Genomic DNA, 20,017 nt, shown 5'->3' with positions numbered 1-20,017 from the left:
GGAGCATAGAGGATCATTTGAACCCCTGTGCACGCTCATACACGTATTTATATTAGCGAAGGTTCGGACGCAGAACAGAAGCAGTGTTGGTGCTACATCCACTGTCAGATAACAATGCACGTGGCAAGCTGCTGCATTTCTGCCAGTTCTGGCAGGTGGCTCGTCACCCTTTAACACGTTATAAAGGACTCGGCAGCACAGTTTACTTGATAGGATTAGGACCATAAATCAGCACTAATTTAGCTTTCATTTTTTATAAAATAAGTTTTGACATTGGATTCATTTTTCTTATTTTTTACTTTTACCTTTTTGATGCTCTAACTTGATGTTATACAATGTACAAACATTTTAATGTATTATTTTTGCCTGTATCAGCATGTGTGTGCTTGCAGAACATCTGGATAGAAGGGGGGTGTATCTTCTGTGCAACTTAATGCCATGCCATTTTGGAAATTCACACCTCATTAATTAACTCTAAGGCTATTACTTAGATTTGGAGAGGCAGTCATGTAAAACAATAACCTGAGGAGAGAGAGAGATAGTCCTAACCGCACTTTGTATGGATCACACTGCAGCTTCATCCTCTCATACTCTGCTCAGGGACTTTCAGTCCAGTTGATTTGAATCAAATTCACTGTAGCTATGAAACGCCGCTTATGTGAGGATTTAGGTCTAGTGTTCTCTGATGTAGGTGTATGCATATGCATCTTGTGTTTGTGTGTGTATACGTGATGGCGGTGGCATGAGCGGAGGACGAGATTGCTTCAAATTGATTCCCTTTGCCGCACGTCCCCGGCTCTGGCGCTTTGCTGCTAGCCCCACGGCGCTCGGAGACAGGTAGTCTTGTCTATCTCTCCCCAGCACAAATCGAGTGTGACAGGTGCGCTATCTTCTCGTCTTTTCTGCCATTTACAGCCCACAGACATGAAAGATGGAAAGCTGGGAGCAGGAAAGAGGATGATTGGTAACAGGGAAACGAGATACTTTGTCATCATCGGGCCTGGTGACTTGGCTTATGGGGGGGGGGGGGGGGGGGTCTTGTTTTTACTCTCTTTTCTTTTAATGCGTGGCACTTAAGTCTAATATTATCCTTGCTTAAAGCTGTGAAATAAAAAAAAATTTGAGAAGCCTGGGACGTCTTGTGTGTTTGAACTTGAAATCCACCAGTCACCACAGCTGGAACAACAGTTTCCTGCAAAACAATACGGCCATGCTAGCCACTGTGGCAACCATAAGCACAGTGTGACACTCAGATTAGCTGGGAGCCATGTTATTAGCTGAAGTCTACCACAAAGCATCCATCACTAAGGATCAAGCTCAGACTTAAGCAAATGGATGACAAGGGATTGAGGCAGTCTGCAGCTAATACTAGTTTACTGTAACACATCAATTTTCACAGCTATGTAGTGGTCCTTCGATAAAAGGCTGAAAGATGAATGAAAACGGCCGACACTCTGTCTAAAAGATTTTATTTGGTGTTTTCTGTAGCACTCGATGAAAAAGAAAATCTGTGTGTGTGTGCAGTGAAGCTTAGCTACAACCATCATTCTGGATTCAGTAGAAATTAGAGCTATTAGAACATCGACTACGGAGGGAAATGTGCTCCACAAGAAACACGAGCGTCACAATGCTTGTTGCAGAAAAGACCAAGTTTCCCTCAATCTTCAGGGTGAATAATATTTCTTGAATTTCCTGCCTAATTTTATTTAACAGGGGCATTCTTATGTGAAACACAAACACTGATCTGAGGGAGCTAAAATGCTCTCTTATTATGCAGCATATTTAATTGGTGCTCGCGACCAAAGCTGTGAAGACAAAATCATGTTAACTCACCCTTTCATCTGTGTGATTTTCCCCTCTCTCTCTCTCTCTCTTTTTGCTCTCTCTTTCCCTCTCATGAACACTTGCGCGCACATTGTGTGAAGTGACTATTCCATTTAGAGAACTGTCAGAATATGCCCCGTGAGCACATCAGGCTCTCCCTATCCTCTGTCAGTTCCAGTCGAGGCTGTGTGGGGGTATGTCAGAAATGTGCAGGGATAGATAAAACCCATGGAGCCAAACAGCTTTGTTTCATTCAGTTCCTCTCTCTCTTTCTCTCCCCCCCCCCCACTCCCTCCTTCCCTCCTTCTTCCTCTTCCCATCCCTCCTTGCCTTGCATAGGCTGTGAATACCCTGCATCTGAGAAATCAGACCAGACTGACTCACAGGGCTCTGTGAGCCAGTGCCACCGAGGCTGCCAAAGCATGCTGGTGCCAAGCTGTCCCACCATGCACAGAGCCAGACCCACGCTGCTGCTGCCGCTGCTGCTTGTCCAGGGTCTGCTCCTCCACCTCGCCGACGCTCAAAGTAAGTAGACTGAACAGTTTTACACAGGCACTCAAATGACTGGTCCTGTTTGGATGTGGACGGGGATAGAAAAGGGTTTTTTCTTCTTCTTTTTCCATTGAACTACAGACACGAATACGACAACACACCTGTAACTGAAGTACATGCATGAAATACACAGCACGTCTTTATAAAACCCTCAGACCGATGCAGAAACCAGAGTACTATTGCCAGTATGACCGCTGTGAGATGCTGGTGTGTTAACAAGGCTTCAAAATTATCTTTACAAGAAATCTGCCAATATGAGTGAGCATTAATAATGAAGAATTAAACCATAGGATGAAATTTAATGATCTAACCTCTTCGCTGCAACTTTTGCTGTGTTAAGGCAAATCAGCAGAGATGGATTTCTTCAAGTAGAAAGTTAAGATGTCCAAATTATTTAACCCAAGTACCGTCAGCATGCTGATATACTCAAGTCAAAGTAATGTTCCACATTCAGATGTACATCGGGTACAGATTTTACAAAATGTTTTAAATTAGCATATAACAAAGCAAGTTTATTTGTATAGTGCATTTCATTCGCAAGAAAATTCAATGTGCTTTGCATAAAAAACATTTGAAAAACTGCTTTAAGAAGTAAACTAGTTTAAAAGCAGTAATTACAGACAGACATACATCATTTAAAAATAATTAAACAAAGGAAATGCAAGAAATAAAGGTTACAGTGCATTCTGGTGCATTACTGAAGTGCAGCAGTTAATAAAAAGGTTTTCAGCCTTGACTTAAAGCAACTGAGGCCACGTTTACACGTAGCCGGGTATTTACAAAAACGGATATTTTCCCCTCTACGTTTTCAAAAAAATCCTCGTTTACACGGACCCGCATGAAAACGCTCTTAACGCCATGCAAGCCAATCAGAATCCTGGAAAAACATCAACAAATGACACGTGTGTAACTTCCAGTTAAGGCTGATTTATGGTTCCGCGTTACATTAACGCAGAGCCTACGGCGTAGGGTACGCGGCGACGCGCACGTACTTTGCGCGTCGCCGCGTACCCTACGCCGTCGATTTAACGCGGAACCATAATTCAGGCTTCATGCTGCTGGCTGACGCGCTCACAGGCTTGAATGAGCAGGAGGCTGGACGGGGGGGGGGAGTTACTTTTAAGTGTGACTTTAGAATATTAAACAGGTAAAATACAAGAAAATATTGACGGTGGCCAAACTAATTGTAAACACAGGTCGCACACATGACGCTGGTGAGTTTCTGGTGCATAATGTGACGTTCTGAAGCTTGAATCTCCGTTTTCCTCCGTTTAGACGCAAACGGGAAAACTGAGTTTTTGAAAATCTCCACTTTGGCCGGAGTTTTCAGAAATGATCGTTTTTGGTGACTTTGACCGCCGTTTCCGTGTAAACGAACGGCCAAAACGCATGAAAACGCCTCCGTTTTTGTAAATACCCGGCTACGTGTAAACGGGGCCTGAGAGTTTCAACAGCCCTGATGCATTCTGGGAGTTTGTTCCACAGGTGAGGAGCATAAAAGCTGAACGCTGCCCCACAGTGTTTGGTTCTAACTCTGGGTAAGAGAAAGTGGGCGTGACCCTGACGACCTGAGGATTCTGGTTGGTTCATAATGGACCAGGAGATTTTTGAAGTGCAGAACATTAATAAATAAAGCCATTACGCTTTTTGAGGCTCCCCCAAACCAACATGTTGCATAAGGTTTTAATGGATGTGATGTTTTTTTTTGTTTTTGTTCCCTCTTTCTGTTGTTGGTATACCCTGCAAACCAACATTAGCACAGCTACTGGAGATCACTAAGGACACATTTGCAATACAGAGACTGCAGGAAATTAACTTACCTTCATAAGCTCGTGCAGGTTGAATGCAGAGCTTTTCTCTCCGGCTATCTCTAACATTTTTCAGAAACAGAGCAAGCAGGGTATAACAAGTAATTTCCTTCTTGTTCAGCCTTAGCTGAACATCCCGACATTGAAACGATTAATCTGCATTAAGGTAATTACTTTGTGCACACTTTTTTTTTTTCATTTCGGCTTGACCACAGGCGCCTGGCACTTGAATGAGCAGTACACTTAATGTCTTTGTGTGTTTTATTTTGGAATGAGTGTAATTTAAATTGTATTGAAGTAAGACAGACATTGACAAAAGAAAAAGACAAAGAAAGAACTCAAGTAGAATTACAGTTTAAAAAATAAACCAAAGAAAACCAAAAATAACTTCTGTTCTAGTCACGAGAGCCAATGTGATTTATGACTTCCACCACTTCCATCTGCAAGAGGAGGAACTTTCTCAGAGAGCCAGTTTCCACACGTTTCCACTAGCAGGACTTGAGGGTGAATCTCCCAGACAGGAACCGCTAACAGGGCCGACCGTCTTCATAGCCCCTTCAGCCGACGCGTCTCCATCACACGGTAGCGCCACGCCAGAACCTTTGACGGGACCAACAACACAGCCGACCACAAGGTGGCGGTAAGGTGCATTTCTTGCTGTTCGCAAATGGCCTGCAGCATAAAAGGAGACAAAAACGAAGAAGAAACAAGTAAACAAGGGATGCTTTTAACATAAATCGTAGTGGTTGAGAGTAAAAGACTGCCCACCCCCCCTACCAGACCGCTACATTGGTGTAATATGCCAAATACTTCGACTGACTCACTGGTCCATCCATTGTTTTTTCTTGTAATCTCCAACTTCCTCAAATGTCCTCGCAGCAAAGGTCCAACTGAGTTGTGGTCACATGATTTATGTTCATGTGAGAGCGCTGAAGGTAATTTAGAAATCCCGATCAGCCCAGACCCCCCTGCACGCAGGTTCCTGTTGGCCAGCCTGAGTACCTCTCCTACTACAGGGGGGTTTTGCCCTGTAAAGGTTCCTGAAATCCACTTTTGCAGGGCCGTTCCTGGTAATTGACACGCATCAACAAGGTGTGCCTGCAAGTCCCGCTGGAGGAAACGCGCTTTTTGTGTCCAACCTGCAACTTGCAAAAGCTGAAAGAAACTCTCTTCAATGGAGTAGATGAAGTAGCAGGCACCGTGTCAAACTATTCTTACAGATATGAGTTTAAATAGATATTATGTACAATTGATTAAATATTGAATATAAGTGTTCTCAATCAATGAAAACATTTGAAGGCTAGTAAAGGATCTCTGGATGACATTACATCTGTTGTAATTTAAAAAAAGAAAGCTAGCCCTTCCCTCCCCTGCCCTCCAGTCCCCCTGAGAATCACACATGAACCTTGTCCACTTCCTGTACATGAGCACGCCCTCTCCCTCCCCCTGGATGTAGAAATATTTGGGTGGCCTGCTGCCCCCAGCTGTGTTTCAAGTCTGCAGAGCCAGTACTGTCAACAAACTGAGATGGGATACTAGCTGAATGTGACACAGTGTTCTGGGTTTGAACTTCAAAGATGGTTTGTAAATTAATATGAAAATAATGAGAATAATAATAATAGTAAAAACCTCTCATGGATCCTCTGCCAGTCACAAGCAGGACTCCTGGTTCCTTTCTCACGCATCTATTTTTCAAAGTGATCAATTTCCCCATCTCACAAACCTCAAGAGGTGTTCTATTCCTTATTTTTCCACTCCTCCTTTTCCTTCCCTCTGCAGTAAAAAAAAGAAGGGGCTTAGCCAAAAACATCACAATGAGAAATCTTTTGATTTGAGTTGCTTGACATCAGACACCTGCTCATTGACGTGTGGCAACAGTTTTCAAACCTCATTGAGCTTTGGTGCTACACCAAAGATTCCACATCTCCCACCTTTTTCCTTTTTTTGAATCCCAAGAACAATGAATCATTAGCTTCTGGAATCACAGTGGGATGAATAAAATTTTACGGCCCCCTTTGTACTGAAGTGTCCTCAGTTCAGCTGAAAGTCTCCGTCTGAGGGGATCGTTCACCCAAGGTCATCCGCAACATAACCATGCAACGTGATGTTGATTGGTGAGATTTTCAACTTCTGGGTTTGAGAAATGTTCCTTGCAGTCTCTTCCAACGTCTTTTATTTTTCTTCTCTCCCTCCCACCACATATGTCTCTCAGCAGGAGGAGAGGCGAGCAGTGAAATGTACTCTCCGTTTATCCCTCATTTTATGTGCTGCTCCAGGATTTATTGACACAATTTAATTATGGGGCCTTCCCAAAAAGGCAGTAATGGTCAATAAATGTTATTGAGGAGCTCGTAGAACTTATCTTTACCGAAACTTCCATCTTCCACGGCCTGGAGTGCATTTACATAAGACCTGGTGATGGAAGAATAGGGCCGCGCCGCAAAAAACGTTCCCCCAGACGTACGACTGCCTCGGTAAAACTTTTAAACATTCCACACTTGTGTTAGAGCACAAATGTCCCGGAGACCTGCACAACTGTACTCAAAGTCTCAGTGCTCACCATGCATCCCCCCCCGCCCCAAATAAATTCCCTTCCCTTAGCCGTCTGGCTTTCAGCAGCTGCCGTTACCCCACACTCTCTTTAAACAGCTGTGCCGGGTCATAATTTCAAAGCCAAAACAAACTTATCATGAGGGAGCCACACTGGCTGTCTGTTAATGACTGTTGGGGTTCTGGGGAGATCATGTGGGTAGTAAGGTGTGTATCCTGCCTGAAATTGAGTTGTGAGAGAAAGTGCCTGTTCCGAGCCTTTACCTCTGCAGGCAGTACATATTAGCTCTGGAGTTTATATTTAGTCCTTTGGGTTCCTGCGTTGCCTGATCTCCCATGTGCATGTGCTTGTTCTTTGCTTCCCCACTTTGCCTCTATTGTTTCTCTTCCTAATCGCTCTCTTGCCAGTGTTCTCCCCATTTCTTCTTTGGGCTTTTTGTTTCTACTGTTCTTGCGCCTGCATCTTTCTCCCCCTCCCCGTACCTTCTCCCCTTGTTGTTTGGAAGCAGTGCTGGAAGGGCCTCTTTCAGCTTCTCACAAGCGCCTTAATTTCCTCTATTGTGCCGCTGCATAGGCTTATCCAGCCTGGATACGCTGAGAGTTTCTCTGCCTGGTTGGTGTGCAGCGGGAACCTGTAGTGCACGCGAGTGTACTCCGTTTGCTGATAACTGATCAACACTAAATTCTGGAAAGGAAACCACCCCCGGCTGCCATACTGGATCCATTTGGGCGTGAGCTCACCTCTGGCTGTGGACACGGTGGTGGAAATGACACACGCGAGAGCGAAAAAAAGGCTTAGTCTGCCTGCTCAACAGATGGCACCGTCCTCGGAGCCAGTCTTATCCTGCACAGTGGACAGAAAAATGGCAGTCAGGACCCTGGATATTGCTTAATGTGTTAATTCTCTGCAAATGTCGGAGTGACACCTGTTCAAGATATCTTAGAAAGGAACATCTAAGATGTTTGAGGATTCTGTTTCTATGCTTGTTTTTCTGCCCGTCGCTGTTGGGTCTTTAGCCGTTTCTCTGCTGCTTTTTACCATTTCCTTCCTGCGCCCTGTCCCCTTTGCTATTCAATTGTAGCATGTTTAATTTGTGTGGCAAATCAGCCTTGGCAATAATTTGAAAGGGAGCATAATTGTCCCCAGTGAGCTGGAGGGGGGGGGGCGGGGGCAGAGCTGAGGAAGAGAGGCAGTAAACAATTTATCTTTCTTTTGCTCAATGTTAAAAAAAAAGGAGGCATTTGAAATGAGAGGAGAGCTGGCGTCATTGAACATTTTCACCTGGCTGTGGATGCAGCGAACTCACACTTTGGTGTGGAAATCAGAAGGAAATAACTCGACAGACCATTACAGGAGCCCATCACCGACATGAGGAGAAAACCCACTGGGCTTGAATGAAGCTAGAAGAAAAAAAATCCAGCAGGCTATCATCTATTTCTGAGCAACAGCTGATGTATATTAACTTAAAACTGAGCTACGTTTGACTGAACTGCAAATAGCTCCCTCAATGAAGACATTTCCCATCAAAAATTATGTGAAAATTATATTCATGAGAAACTTGCTGAGTTACAGCTTTCCATGAACACCCAAACATACTAAAGCCCACTGTATCCCATGCTGCGTTGGTCCATGTCAAACCATGGGCTTAATAGTGTTTTAATTGATTCCTCCTTTCGCTGGTGGATGGCATGGTGAGTTCCACTGAGCCAGCATGATTCTCTTTAACACGTTAAATGAGTATTGACAAGCTCCCCAACCCTCCTAACATGAAGATGTCAGCATCCAAACCTCATCACTCTCACAGGCAGGCGTTGTATGGATGCAAGCACTCGACATCCACACACTCTTAATGTACGTTCAGTCCTTTTGAGCCAGCAATCAAAGGCGAACACCACGGGATTAAATCAGCACATTGTTTGGTGGTGTTGCACTTGGTATGATCTCTCACAGAGCGAAAAAGAATAGGATATAAAAGGATGGAGGCACAATTCTACTTGAAAAAACAATATACTTGTCATAGTCATAGGTTTGAGTATTGTTAGTAAGTCTTTTTTATATATTTGATATTTTTTCTGTTAATTCAAGCAACCACACAAAAACAAGAAAGGAAAAAGTAATCACTTGTGAAAATGAGCAAAAATGATCAAAGATGAAGACATATTATAGTCATATAGATAATTTAAAGACTGCACTTTAACTGTCATAATTACATTAGTGAGATGCATTACTGGGATAGTTATACTGGTACTTGTATATCCTCAGATACACTTGCTGCTCCCTCTTAGTCCACTGTCTTTAATTGTTTCTTTTTTATGAACTGATGTCATCTGTTTTGACTGTGCAGCTCATTATACTTTGCACTTTGTCCACATAAACTGACAAAGCTGTGCGAAGCTGCCTGCCAGCATTACAGAACCTCATAAAGTTCATATTGTCGTCTCCTGCTGCAACTTCTGATACTATTATCGAAGGAATACAGCTCTGCAGGGTATTTTTGTTACACAATCACACAGCCAAACAGATCTGACTCCAATCCAAAGTGCAAAAGTGCATTATCAACACGGCCTTCCTCCAGATGAAAATATAAATTCTAAGCAGGACAAGTGATCAGTTTTTATTGCTTAAATTGGTATTGTTAATAGCTGTTACACAATGTTCAAAGGTGAGCTAATGATTTGAAGGTATGGTATGTGATTACTGGATGATATCACGTCTGTTGATATTTAAGCAAAACACACAGTTAGCACCTTACTCCATTCCCCTCCATTGCTCTGCAAGATAACACGTCCTAGTAAGCTCCGTGCATGGCTTTGTATAAATACCAGGTTTTCTTAGCTTACTTATGAGATGGGCTAGCAGATGCTGTGGAAATAACATAGAATTGCTTACCCTAATTTAATTAAGCAAAATATTATCAGTTATAAACGACGTGGAAAAACAAGTTTAACATCTAAAAGGATAAACAGTGACATTCTGCAGTGTTGTCCTTCCTGTTGCGATAGGTGATGGCTGATGTTCGATTTCTGCAAATGCTATGGCTACTAACCAACACTAGGTCTGTAGGATGACTTCAAAAATTGAATTTTAAGTGTGTAAAATGACCGCTGACTGTGTCCTGACAGTCAGGGACACATTTAAATTGGTTATATTGTATTGGCACTAGAGTCAAAATGAGGCTACACTAGGTGAGTTTCTATTAGTGAGGGCCTGGGGAAATTTCACTAAGCCTTGATCATTAGTGGATCTCCATAATGAGGATTCGCCCCACAATAGGAATGTTCAAGAGCCTCCATGGGACTGAAAGACATTGCTACCATGGGTTAGGTATTCCAGATGCTCGGTGGGGGGAGGTTGACTCGGTGCATTGTCATCTCTCCTCATTCATTGACACCATTGTACAGTATGCAAACACCAAACAGAAGGACCAATTATCTAAGTTCTTTCAGTACCAATCTTGTCATTGAACATTTGTCTTTTCTTCATTTTCCTTTTTTTAATTAGTGGTTGGCAAACGGTGAAAACGGTGCACTGCCACTAGGTGGTATGGAGTGGTATTTTGCCAAGTCAGTGGATCCTGTCGGGTCCATCATTGTAAAAGGAGATATGACGGTTGAAAGGACTGAGGACGGTGTGAGCTGTTACAATTCCAGCCCCCTTGGCTACTCGGAACCCACTCACTTTCAACAAAGCGTTAATTGTTTTGCTCAAGCAATGTCTTGAGTTTCACAATTTTGCCTTTGTTTATGTTTCAGGTTTTTTTTATACTATGCAATAACACATTATTATTTTGTCTGTATTTCAATTCCATTGGTGAAATTAGCCTACAGTTCAAAGACTTAGGCTTTAATTGAAGCGCAAAATTGAAACAAACTCATGAATGAAACATAACTGTTGATGCTGGGAGCTTAGACAATACTGGACTGCTGCAATTAGATTACATAACAAAAATATCAGTAGCAGCACAGTTTGTCCAAGAACTCATAAGTACTCTGGTACCAACTTTTCCGGAAACAGTATGGGTTCAGCACATCTCTCTTAAAATTATACTTAAAAAAGTAACAAAATATTTCGGACAGGCATATTAAACCATGTCTACACGAGTGCGACCATGTGAAATGCAATAATGCAGACGTATGTTAATTCAAATCATACAGCACATACAACCATTGCACACACTCGCTCAACAGATTCACCTTGTAGCAAGTCAAAAAGCTAATGATACTCTATTCCCCAGATCACATCAGGCTGTAATATGTGTGTTTTATGCATGCCTGGCCTAATATGAATTATTGTAAAATAGCCTTGTATTTGCATATAAGCTTCCGGGCTGTACTGAAATTAGCATTTTTACAACAGCTCAAATTAAATCCCTGTGCTTAATTTGCCTGCATGCTAATTTGATTTAAATTGAGTCTATTCCATTCCTGTTTACACTCATACGCACACATACAAATCAGACACACACATATATGCTTCTATATGAAGGCATGGTATGTAGTCTTAAGAGTTGCAGCCTATATTACCCCCCCCCCCACACACACACACTACCTGATACACACTGAATTAAGCCCAAAAATAAACACACACAAAGAGCCCACATTAAATGACTTTAAAGCAAGAGGGGGAACAGAACTCGCTGAGGGTCTGATCCAACATTAAATCACTGTAATTCTTCAAGTCTACCACCTCGTTCATCATTCTGCCGGACACTGCTCAAGTGGAAATTTCATTGTCGGCTCCATTCGTTCAGTTCAAACTGCATCTTGGTACAGTACATCCTTAAAATGTGCACGCGTGTCTACAAGAGGACAGTATGCATCATTTTAACGTTTCAAATAAATGCAGTAAAAACACCTTTTGGCTGAGTGTACCAACACTTAATTACCCTCTAGTTGTTTGGATGAAGACCTTGTGACAAGACTGGGGATCTGAGATAAAACAATGTTATCAGTGCTATGCAAGACGCTTTGCTTGCAGGTTGAACTAAATGAGTAAGAAGTCATTATCATTTTCTTTGGCTGGAAATGCCTGTACTGACTGCTTGTCAACAATGTGCTCTGCAATTATGTTTAAAGGTTGTATAAGGCCCATTATTAACTCAATGGATGCCGATTTCTCTGACAACTGCGCCCAAGGGTATTATTTAAGGCCATTAGTCTCATCTATGGATTGCAGCCATTTTGCCTCACACTTAAACCACAAAATCACACAAAAGCTGAACAATTTTCATCACACCCCTGACCCCTCCGACTCAAGAAAAGCAGATAATCACACAGAATGTAGACATGTTGTAGAGGCCCACACAATAGGTAATTAAATGATAGCCCTCGCTTACTAATGCTGAATCTAAGTGCACTTAAGACGTAACTCACTTGAAAATGTTTGAGCAATTTAAGCGCGTGCGCTTCTTGACATGGGAATATTGACAGACCGAAAGCACCATCATCCAAATTCTAAATCCACTAGAGCGGCAATCAACAAACTTCAAAAATGTGTTTTTCTAGATCCATACAATTGAATACCTCTGCACCAAAGAACTGTCACTGTGAAATGGTATTCATTTCAGTCAGCCTGACACCTCCTTATTTGTCCCTGGAGCATTTTAAGGTGCCAGAAAAACAATGCTGGACCATGTTAACGCAGTGCATCACACTCTGCAAATCACACCTCTGGTTCACTGGCTCTCTCTCACACACACACACACACACACACACACACACACACACACACACACACACACACACACACACACACACACACACAGAAAGGGGTACCTTGTCCCATTGTCTCGAAAGCTGGGATCAGCCGGCGAGCTGATAGCATTGCCAGCTGTTTTGCATCTGCCGGGCTTAAATTTGGCATGATTCTCGCCTTGCTGGCGCATGCACTCAAACTGATCACCCTTCACACACCATGCCAAGTGAACCGCTCAAAAATGCAGGTGTTTCATGACATTGCCACGGTGACAGTGCAATTAATAGATTTATGCTGTGGCTGCTGCAGTGGGATTACTTGGCCAGTCAAGTCTGAAATATGTGCGCATTCACTGTGCAGATGATGTTTCAGTGAAGCGTGCACAATGGAAAGCGAAAGATCATCTGCACACGCAGGATAGTACAACCGCCTTTCCAAAAAAATGTCGAGACAAAGTTGGATGAAAGATGTGGAATCTTAACAGACTTTACCAAACAGTGGGACAGAAAATATGATAAAGGTTGCAGAAAGACATTAAAATGATTAAGATTGTCAAGATGGGAGCAAGTTTATCACCTTTTACTATGAAAATACACAGAAAGCATTTGTGTCGCTTGAGGCTAAAACATTTTTATTTTCATTCTTTCTGCACAAAGGAATGCATTTTTTGTTCATGATGTGCAAAATGTTTAATAGTCAGAGACAAGTCTGGTTTGCAGCTAAGCACTTGGTCACCGCTGTTGTAATTTCTGTGGTTTAGCATCAACTTGCTGAAAAAATTACAGCCTTTCCTTAAAAAATACTAATCTGTAGAGCAGCATATATGTACGTGGTGCAAACCTGGCGAAGAGAGGAATAGCATGCCCCGCAGATGAATGTGCTTTTAAAAGATACAGTATCTTATTGGTCCGGCTTAAGTTTTGAAACATGTCGCTGGTATTGTTGTTATTGTAAGTACTGAAATGGTCTGCAAATCACTGCTGTTAGCTGGAAATCATTATAGAACAAGAAGCTAAAGGGGGTTAAATATGTTTTAATACACAGCAGAGAGGTCCATGGATCTGAGCCACGATGCTCCCAATTAAATATACTCCAAATGGTCGTCCGTTAAGCCGTTTACGCATCATAGCAGTCTTGCACTGGCAGATGATTTATGCCCCAATTCTGTCATACAGGAACCCCAAAATAAATGGTCATTTAATGCGATGCTTTTAACTACATCTCTGCTCTCCCTGCTTCACTTGAACAGCTTATCAGTTAATTGTACACCAGCAAAGCAGCCCGTGATTACGATGTCAGTCAGACACATACCTTGAATGTGCGGCGTTCACTTTGTGATAATCCCAGTAACCTGTCTGTCTTTTGTATACAGCAATAACAAGCTCATTTAAACCTGCAGGGAGCCAATAACTGCATGTACAGTGGGACACAGCTTGGATGGAAGCGTTTGTTTGTCAATGATTGATTATTCTCTTGTAAATAAAAGACCAGCTTTGAATTACTGAATCCATTCATTAGCTTGAGGGAGCATCTGAAATCCATAATTTTCTGTGCAGAGAGAAAAGGTTTTTTTTTTTTTGTGGCTTTGTTTTGTTACATGTGTGTACATAGCAGATAGGTGAGTGATTGAAAGAGCTTTTTTTTATGATTCTCTGCTTCAGAACCGATGCGTCTGTGCATTTGTGCGGCCGTACGTCTCTCTCCGGGGGTTCTGAGAGGGCGACACATTGCACTGATCTCAGCTCAGTACGTTTGCGTGCCTTTGGGGTATGTTGGGATTCTGCAGTGGGGTTAATGGTCTAAACCATTCATCTGCATGGAAGGCCCCGGGGGCCGACTCTCAGTCCTCACAACTTACATCCCCACCTTCTTACCTAAAGCACTCGCCAGTGCTTGTCGCCGATTGGGAAATCTTTATGCCCTAAGCTGCTCCTGTCACAGCTGATTTACATTCGGTCGAGTGATGGAGTGAGTGTTCAAAGTCTGTCTTCGGAGAGTCATTTTCCTCACCTACTACTCCCTCACACACTGCATCCGTCACTCTCGTGTCACTCCGCCCTCTCTCTTGTTTGTATGCATGCTCACTCATTAACTCACACGTCCTGCGACTTACACTCCCTCTCTCTTTGGCTTCTCTTCACCACCAAATGAGTCATGCCATTTGAGGGGCTGAGATTTATTGTGACACACAGCTTTAGTGTGGTTTATTAGTTATGGCAAATGAGAGTGAAAGCTTCTATTGAGGGGTGAAAGTGCTCTCACGCCACAGCCAAACCCACAGGCTTTGCAGATTGAAACCAAGCCAAACCCTAGTTTCTAATGGTACAGCGCTCCTAAGTGCTCATCCTGTCACATCATGGAACATGGACTCTGCATTCTCACACACGCCATTACTGGACTCTCCCTGGACATTTATGAGGTGTTTAGCCAGCATCCATCATAACATCCACAAAGAGACCATTTCTTTATAGTTTAATACCCCCTTGGTACCGTATTGTATCATTCTCTCATCGAATAATAAATTGCCTCATACTCCTCCATCACTTGAGTCATGATGACGTTTATTTTAGGTTAACTGGAGATAATTAATGTTCAACACTGAGGTAGTTGATGGTGGAATCTTAAGTGGTCTTTTGCCCCAAAAAGCATTGCAGCATGTTTTTTCTTCCTCCCTCAAAATCTCTCCTTGTGGAGGCAGCCCAACATATTTCATCACTAGGTTTATTCGCCGTAAGTTCAATCTCATTCTGTTCCCGCACACTTATCCCTCTCCTTGTTAGTACAGGAGAGCACAAGGCATACTAGATGATGTCAGGATTTGTGCCCACACGGATTTATTTAAGTACACTCTCCAAATAAGATTTTCCCACTCTCTCCAGAGAGAGGCAAAGAAAAAAAAGAAGAAGAAAGAAGAAGGAAAAAAAACATCAAGAGTGTCTCTCCCTCTACACAATTTCCCTTCATCTGTTTGGTTAAGAAAATCATTTCATATGGCTTGATTTTTTTTTTTTGGTCTCTCATTCAATAGTATTATTTATTTCCCTATTTTCCCCCGCTCGTTGCTTTTATTGTAGAGGTGTTCACAGAAAGGCAGAGCTGCACGTTTGCCATTGAATCCCATAGGGACATCCTTAGTTATACCCTCGGTCAAACTGCGTCACCTCCAGTGGGAGGAAAGTGAGACTGGTGATGCCCAGGAGAAAGTATCCACCTGCCAGGCAGCAAAATGCCATAAAAACGATCTAAAAATGTTGCAGTGCACTGCGTGTTGTGTGTGATGCACTGTGCATTGTGTTAGCATGAGTTTCGATCAATATCAAATACAACTCATCTCAGTATGAAGCAAATGATTTGGCCCCTAAATCACGACGAGCCCTGTTATAAAAAAGATAATGTGTCTTCATTAGCGCCAAAGAGCATCACTGATCAGACAAACGGACAAAATAGTCTCACACAAACGGTCTCTTCCCTCAGCAACATTTTGATTAGTTTATTGTTAAATCTAACCACCACTTATTGAGGACCAGAAAGAAAATCTGTGAATATATACGAATATATATATAAAGCAAATCAAAGATCTGACACGCTTAGAGGTTAGAGGAGAATCAGAAAAGGCCTCAATGGAAATTAACTAAAAGATTGACAGGACTGACTTTTAAACACATTCAAACTTCATATTTATGAAGGAAAAGGAAAGGCTAATATAATTTCTAGAGATTTCATCGATATTTCTTTAACCTTTTCCTTTTTTAAAGCCCAATGATAACTTCAAGAAATGTGATTCTGAAGCCTCCAGCTTTAACTGTGCTAATATGATTATGTTCCTGGCATATTAAAAATATTAAGTCTGCTCCTTTTATATGGAAATTTTTAGATTTTTTCTTATTTTTTTTAATGAGTGCCAAATAAAGAAACACATTAAAAATTCCTAAATCTGGAAAGTAAATGCAACGTTAAAAAAATAGTTTCAAGCAACATCAACTCTGAGAGTAAACTCTGCTTTATTAAGGGAGCTTTTACTTGTGCACTAAATGAGTAACACATTTTGTTACTATTGGCTGTTGATAAAACATGTGGCATTGCTGATTTAAAATGAAGCATAAAATAGAGCAAAATTAAGTGAAGACAAGTCAGCTGAAGTGCTGTTTTGTGTTAAATCCACTGCACCAGTAAGTGAGGCAACAAACGGTAAAAATATCCAACATCCAGGCATCTTTTCTTGTAATCAGTCAGTTGCATGGTGACTAAAGCGATTCAAGGATGGCGAGTCACAATAACAGCAAACAGAAAAGCAAACAGAACCATGAGAGGGTATTCTTATCTCAGATGATTGCTGTCTCATGGCAGACAGCCACTTTTGTCTTGCCATGCCTCATTGTGTTGCATCTTTGAAAGCCACAAGAGCCTGTTACACAGCATTCATTTTGTTTTATCACTCACACAAAGCTTTGACTGACATTATTCCAGATAGTTTGTTTCAGGTACAATGGGAATAATTATTTGGGCTGCACTGAGGATACAGAGTATCAACAAAAAGTAAGCAATATTACAGGGAATGATAGACTATTACAACAAATTACCAATACAAGCTAGCAAGCTCTGCTCTGCGTCATCAGTGTATCCCTCATAGATGATGCTCTTCTTATTTTAGCTTTGCCCGTGTGTGACAAAATTGTAGCACTGTAATAAAGACATACAGAACCTCGTCTTTCATAAAGGTCTCTCTTGTTAAAAAGCTTTAGAACAAAAATGGCAGTCACATAGCAGTTGCAATAAAGATTGTGCAGTTTACTTCTTCCTTGAGATCATTCCCTCCATCAAAACATGTATTTTAATTAATATGATATATTTAGACACCCATTCATTTATTCATTCATTTTCTATATGCACTTCCTCAAGTTCAGGACCACTGGATGAGGGTGGGGGGTTCTAGAGCTTGTTAATGGACAGGTGTATATTTAAACATTTTGTTTTCCCATTGAAATAACTCTCCTCTTAATCGCACAGATATTCATCTAAATATTAGTCTCATTCAGTATTATGAGAACAGTGCAAATAAACCCCGCCTCTCCATTCTCTCATTGGCTCTTCCCTGACTGAGCTTGTGTGGTAGCGATAAGAAGACACCTAGGTGGGATAGACAGAAGTGTAACAAATGTTTTGTTTTCGCCTAAAGTATGTTTTTAAGAAACTGTTTCAGTCTGTGTTTCTGAGACTGCAGGTTTCCCACAGTTCCCAAGGGAAAAGGCTCAACCACAGCATAATAATATATCATCAAGTACGTGGAATTTAACATGTTAAAAAGGTTACAAAGGTTACTTTAATCGAATTCAGGCTTCAAAGTATTCACACGCAGCAGAAAACTGCGGGTCTTCACTTTAATAAGCTGTGCAGTGCATGAATCCAGGCGAGCATGTCCATGTTTATTGCTGCCCCCTTCTGTCCCTCATATACAAAGCTTCTTAGAATGCACCTCTATCCATTCGCTCACAGCTCTACATCCGTACAAGATCTACAAATATCGATTTAGGTGATAATTAAATCGTCCACCCCAGCTTGAAATGGATTAATAATTGCTCACTAATACCCTCTTGACATTTTATTGCATTGACTCAATATTGTTTGCAGGGGTGCTCCAATAATTATGACATATTGTATTCCTCATTTTGTCCTTAATGAGACCAATCAGAGTTGGCTCGACTTTTGCCTAAGAATTAGAACGGAGGAAAAGAGGAGTGAGAGCCAAGGATAGATTTTCTTGTAGGAACTATAACCAATCACTTAGGGCCTTACAACACATGCATTTCCTCATTTTGTAGAAACATTTATTGTCTGACAAAATCTTATTTCTTAATGCCTAATTAGTCCTATGGATATGTCAAAGTTGTAAACCCTGTAGATCCGAATCGTGTTAAAAGGACGCATCTCTGGATAAACAACAGCACCACTAAGAGTACTATAAATACTAAGCTGAGAAGGTGGTATGGGCACCTTGCCACCTCACTGCTTCGACTTCCTCAGCGCCATCTGTGAGTGTTCCTCCTCTGGCATTCTCACACAGGCCTTGGTGCATTTTTTTTTTGTTCCCCCTTTGTCCCTGTTTGCTAAGTTTAATTAGGTTATTTACTTGAGCCTCACCTCTCAGTGTTTCATTATATTACACATTGGAGATAGGGCTTCACACTGGGTAGGGGCAGATAAAAAGTTAGGACAAAAGATGATAAATGTCGTGAGCAGGGACAGGAATACAATCTGGCTGCCACGATGCAGAGATGCTCTAATGGCTTCCCAGCAAGGAAAGAGGAAGGCACTGTCGAGATGGCAACGTGATAAATGGTCCTGGGATGGCTGTAAGAACTGTAGGCAAGACAAAGAGAAAAGAGGAGCCATGGAAGGAGAAAAAACGAAGATGACCACAAAATGGAATCTAATTAATCTGGACTTGTTGTCGCTCTTGACAAATTCAGTGCAGACGAAAGAGAAGAGAGGGAAATTGTTTTTAGATATTTGTCCACTCTCAGGCCCCCCAGCCTCCAAACGTCCTAACATTATACTTTCCATTTACGTCGAAAAAGGCAAAGGTAGGGACTCTCATAATGCTTTGGCACCTGTGGCATGATTTATGGTACCAAAATCACCTTACATGCTCTAGTGGGAAAATATTAGTTGTAAAAGCACACTGGGGAGACTTTGCTTTACATCACACAAATGCATGTTTCAGATCTCATTTAGGAGGGGAATTATAATAAGGGAGACGGTCTCTAGAATTAGGAGTTTTGTGTGCTTGCAAACACACACCGTAGCGTGGTTCATTCTGATTCTTAGACCTATAAAAGAAGTAAAACCTGACTTATGCTTCGCCATCAAAGTGACGCAAATGGGGGTTCCCTTCGTTTTTTAAGTTCTGTTTTGAGGCCGCGACGCAATTCACTGCCAAAACACTAAGGGGTTTCAACTTTTGGAAGGATGTTTCGCAAAAATCCTGTATAACTTGTTGGTTGAGTGTTTATTTTCCGGTTTCTATGAGAGAGGACTGTAGGAGGTGGAAATTTGGACGTGCACGGTGGGCGATGCAGCGGTGCAGGGGAGTTTGCGTTGATGGAGAGGTTCTGTGTCACGACTCCGCCGATTCGACAGAGGAACGTAAATTAGGTTTATAAGGAACTTGTGTCTTGGATACCTTAAGATACCTTGCTGCCATTTTTTTAAAATGAAATCTCGCCTCCTCCCTGGCTTACACCTCTAGGAGGACAGGAGGTTAAGTTCATCACCCACTATGTCTCTGTGCAAGCTTAATAAAATATGCTTGAGGGGAGCCTAAACACTAGTACTCAAGTTTCTTCTCTTATTAATTAAGTGTTTGAAGTTTTCACTCCATGGTTGTCCGACTGAAACTAAATAATGCAGCATTTTCTGTTGAGGCTGCAGATTGTTTAATACGTACAACATTAAAGTCGTTCATAAAACCACTGAAACATATGAACACTAATGACAAAGTGAACAGACAAAGGAGAGCATGACGGAGGAACAGAAAGAGCTCCTGCTGCAGCGATGAATGTGTGGATGAAGTGTTGAGGGAAACTGACAA

At 41.9% G+C, this 20,017-nt stretch overlaps 1 protein-coding gene across 17 annotated transcripts in view; it reads left to right on the top strand.

Moving 5' to 3' along the window:
- The window catches only part of LOC133419940 (receptor-type tyrosine-protein phosphatase delta-like), a 441,109-nt gene that overhangs the window by 342,057 nt on the left and 79,035 nt on the right, over positions 1-20,017 (top strand). For all 17 annotated transcript variants that reach the window (XM_061709430.1, XM_061709428.1, XM_061709424.1 and 14 more), the window contains one exon: positions 2,164-2,349. In XM_061709430.1, coding sequence (XP_061565414.1) covers positions 2,247-2,349 — 103 coding nt within the window. In that variant the 5' untranslated portion in view covers positions 2,164-2,246. The remainder of the gene's footprint in view (positions 1-2,163; positions 2,350-20,017) is intronic.

The sequence above is a fragment of the Cololabis saira genome, chromosome 20, assembly GCF_033807715.1.
Source record: "Cololabis saira isolate AMF1-May2022 chromosome 20, fColSai1.1, whole genome shotgun sequence".
NCBI lineage: Eukaryota > Metazoa > Chordata > Actinopteri > Beloniformes > Belonidae > Cololabis > Cololabis saira.
This window is presented reverse-complemented; position numbering and strand designations above follow the sequence as displayed.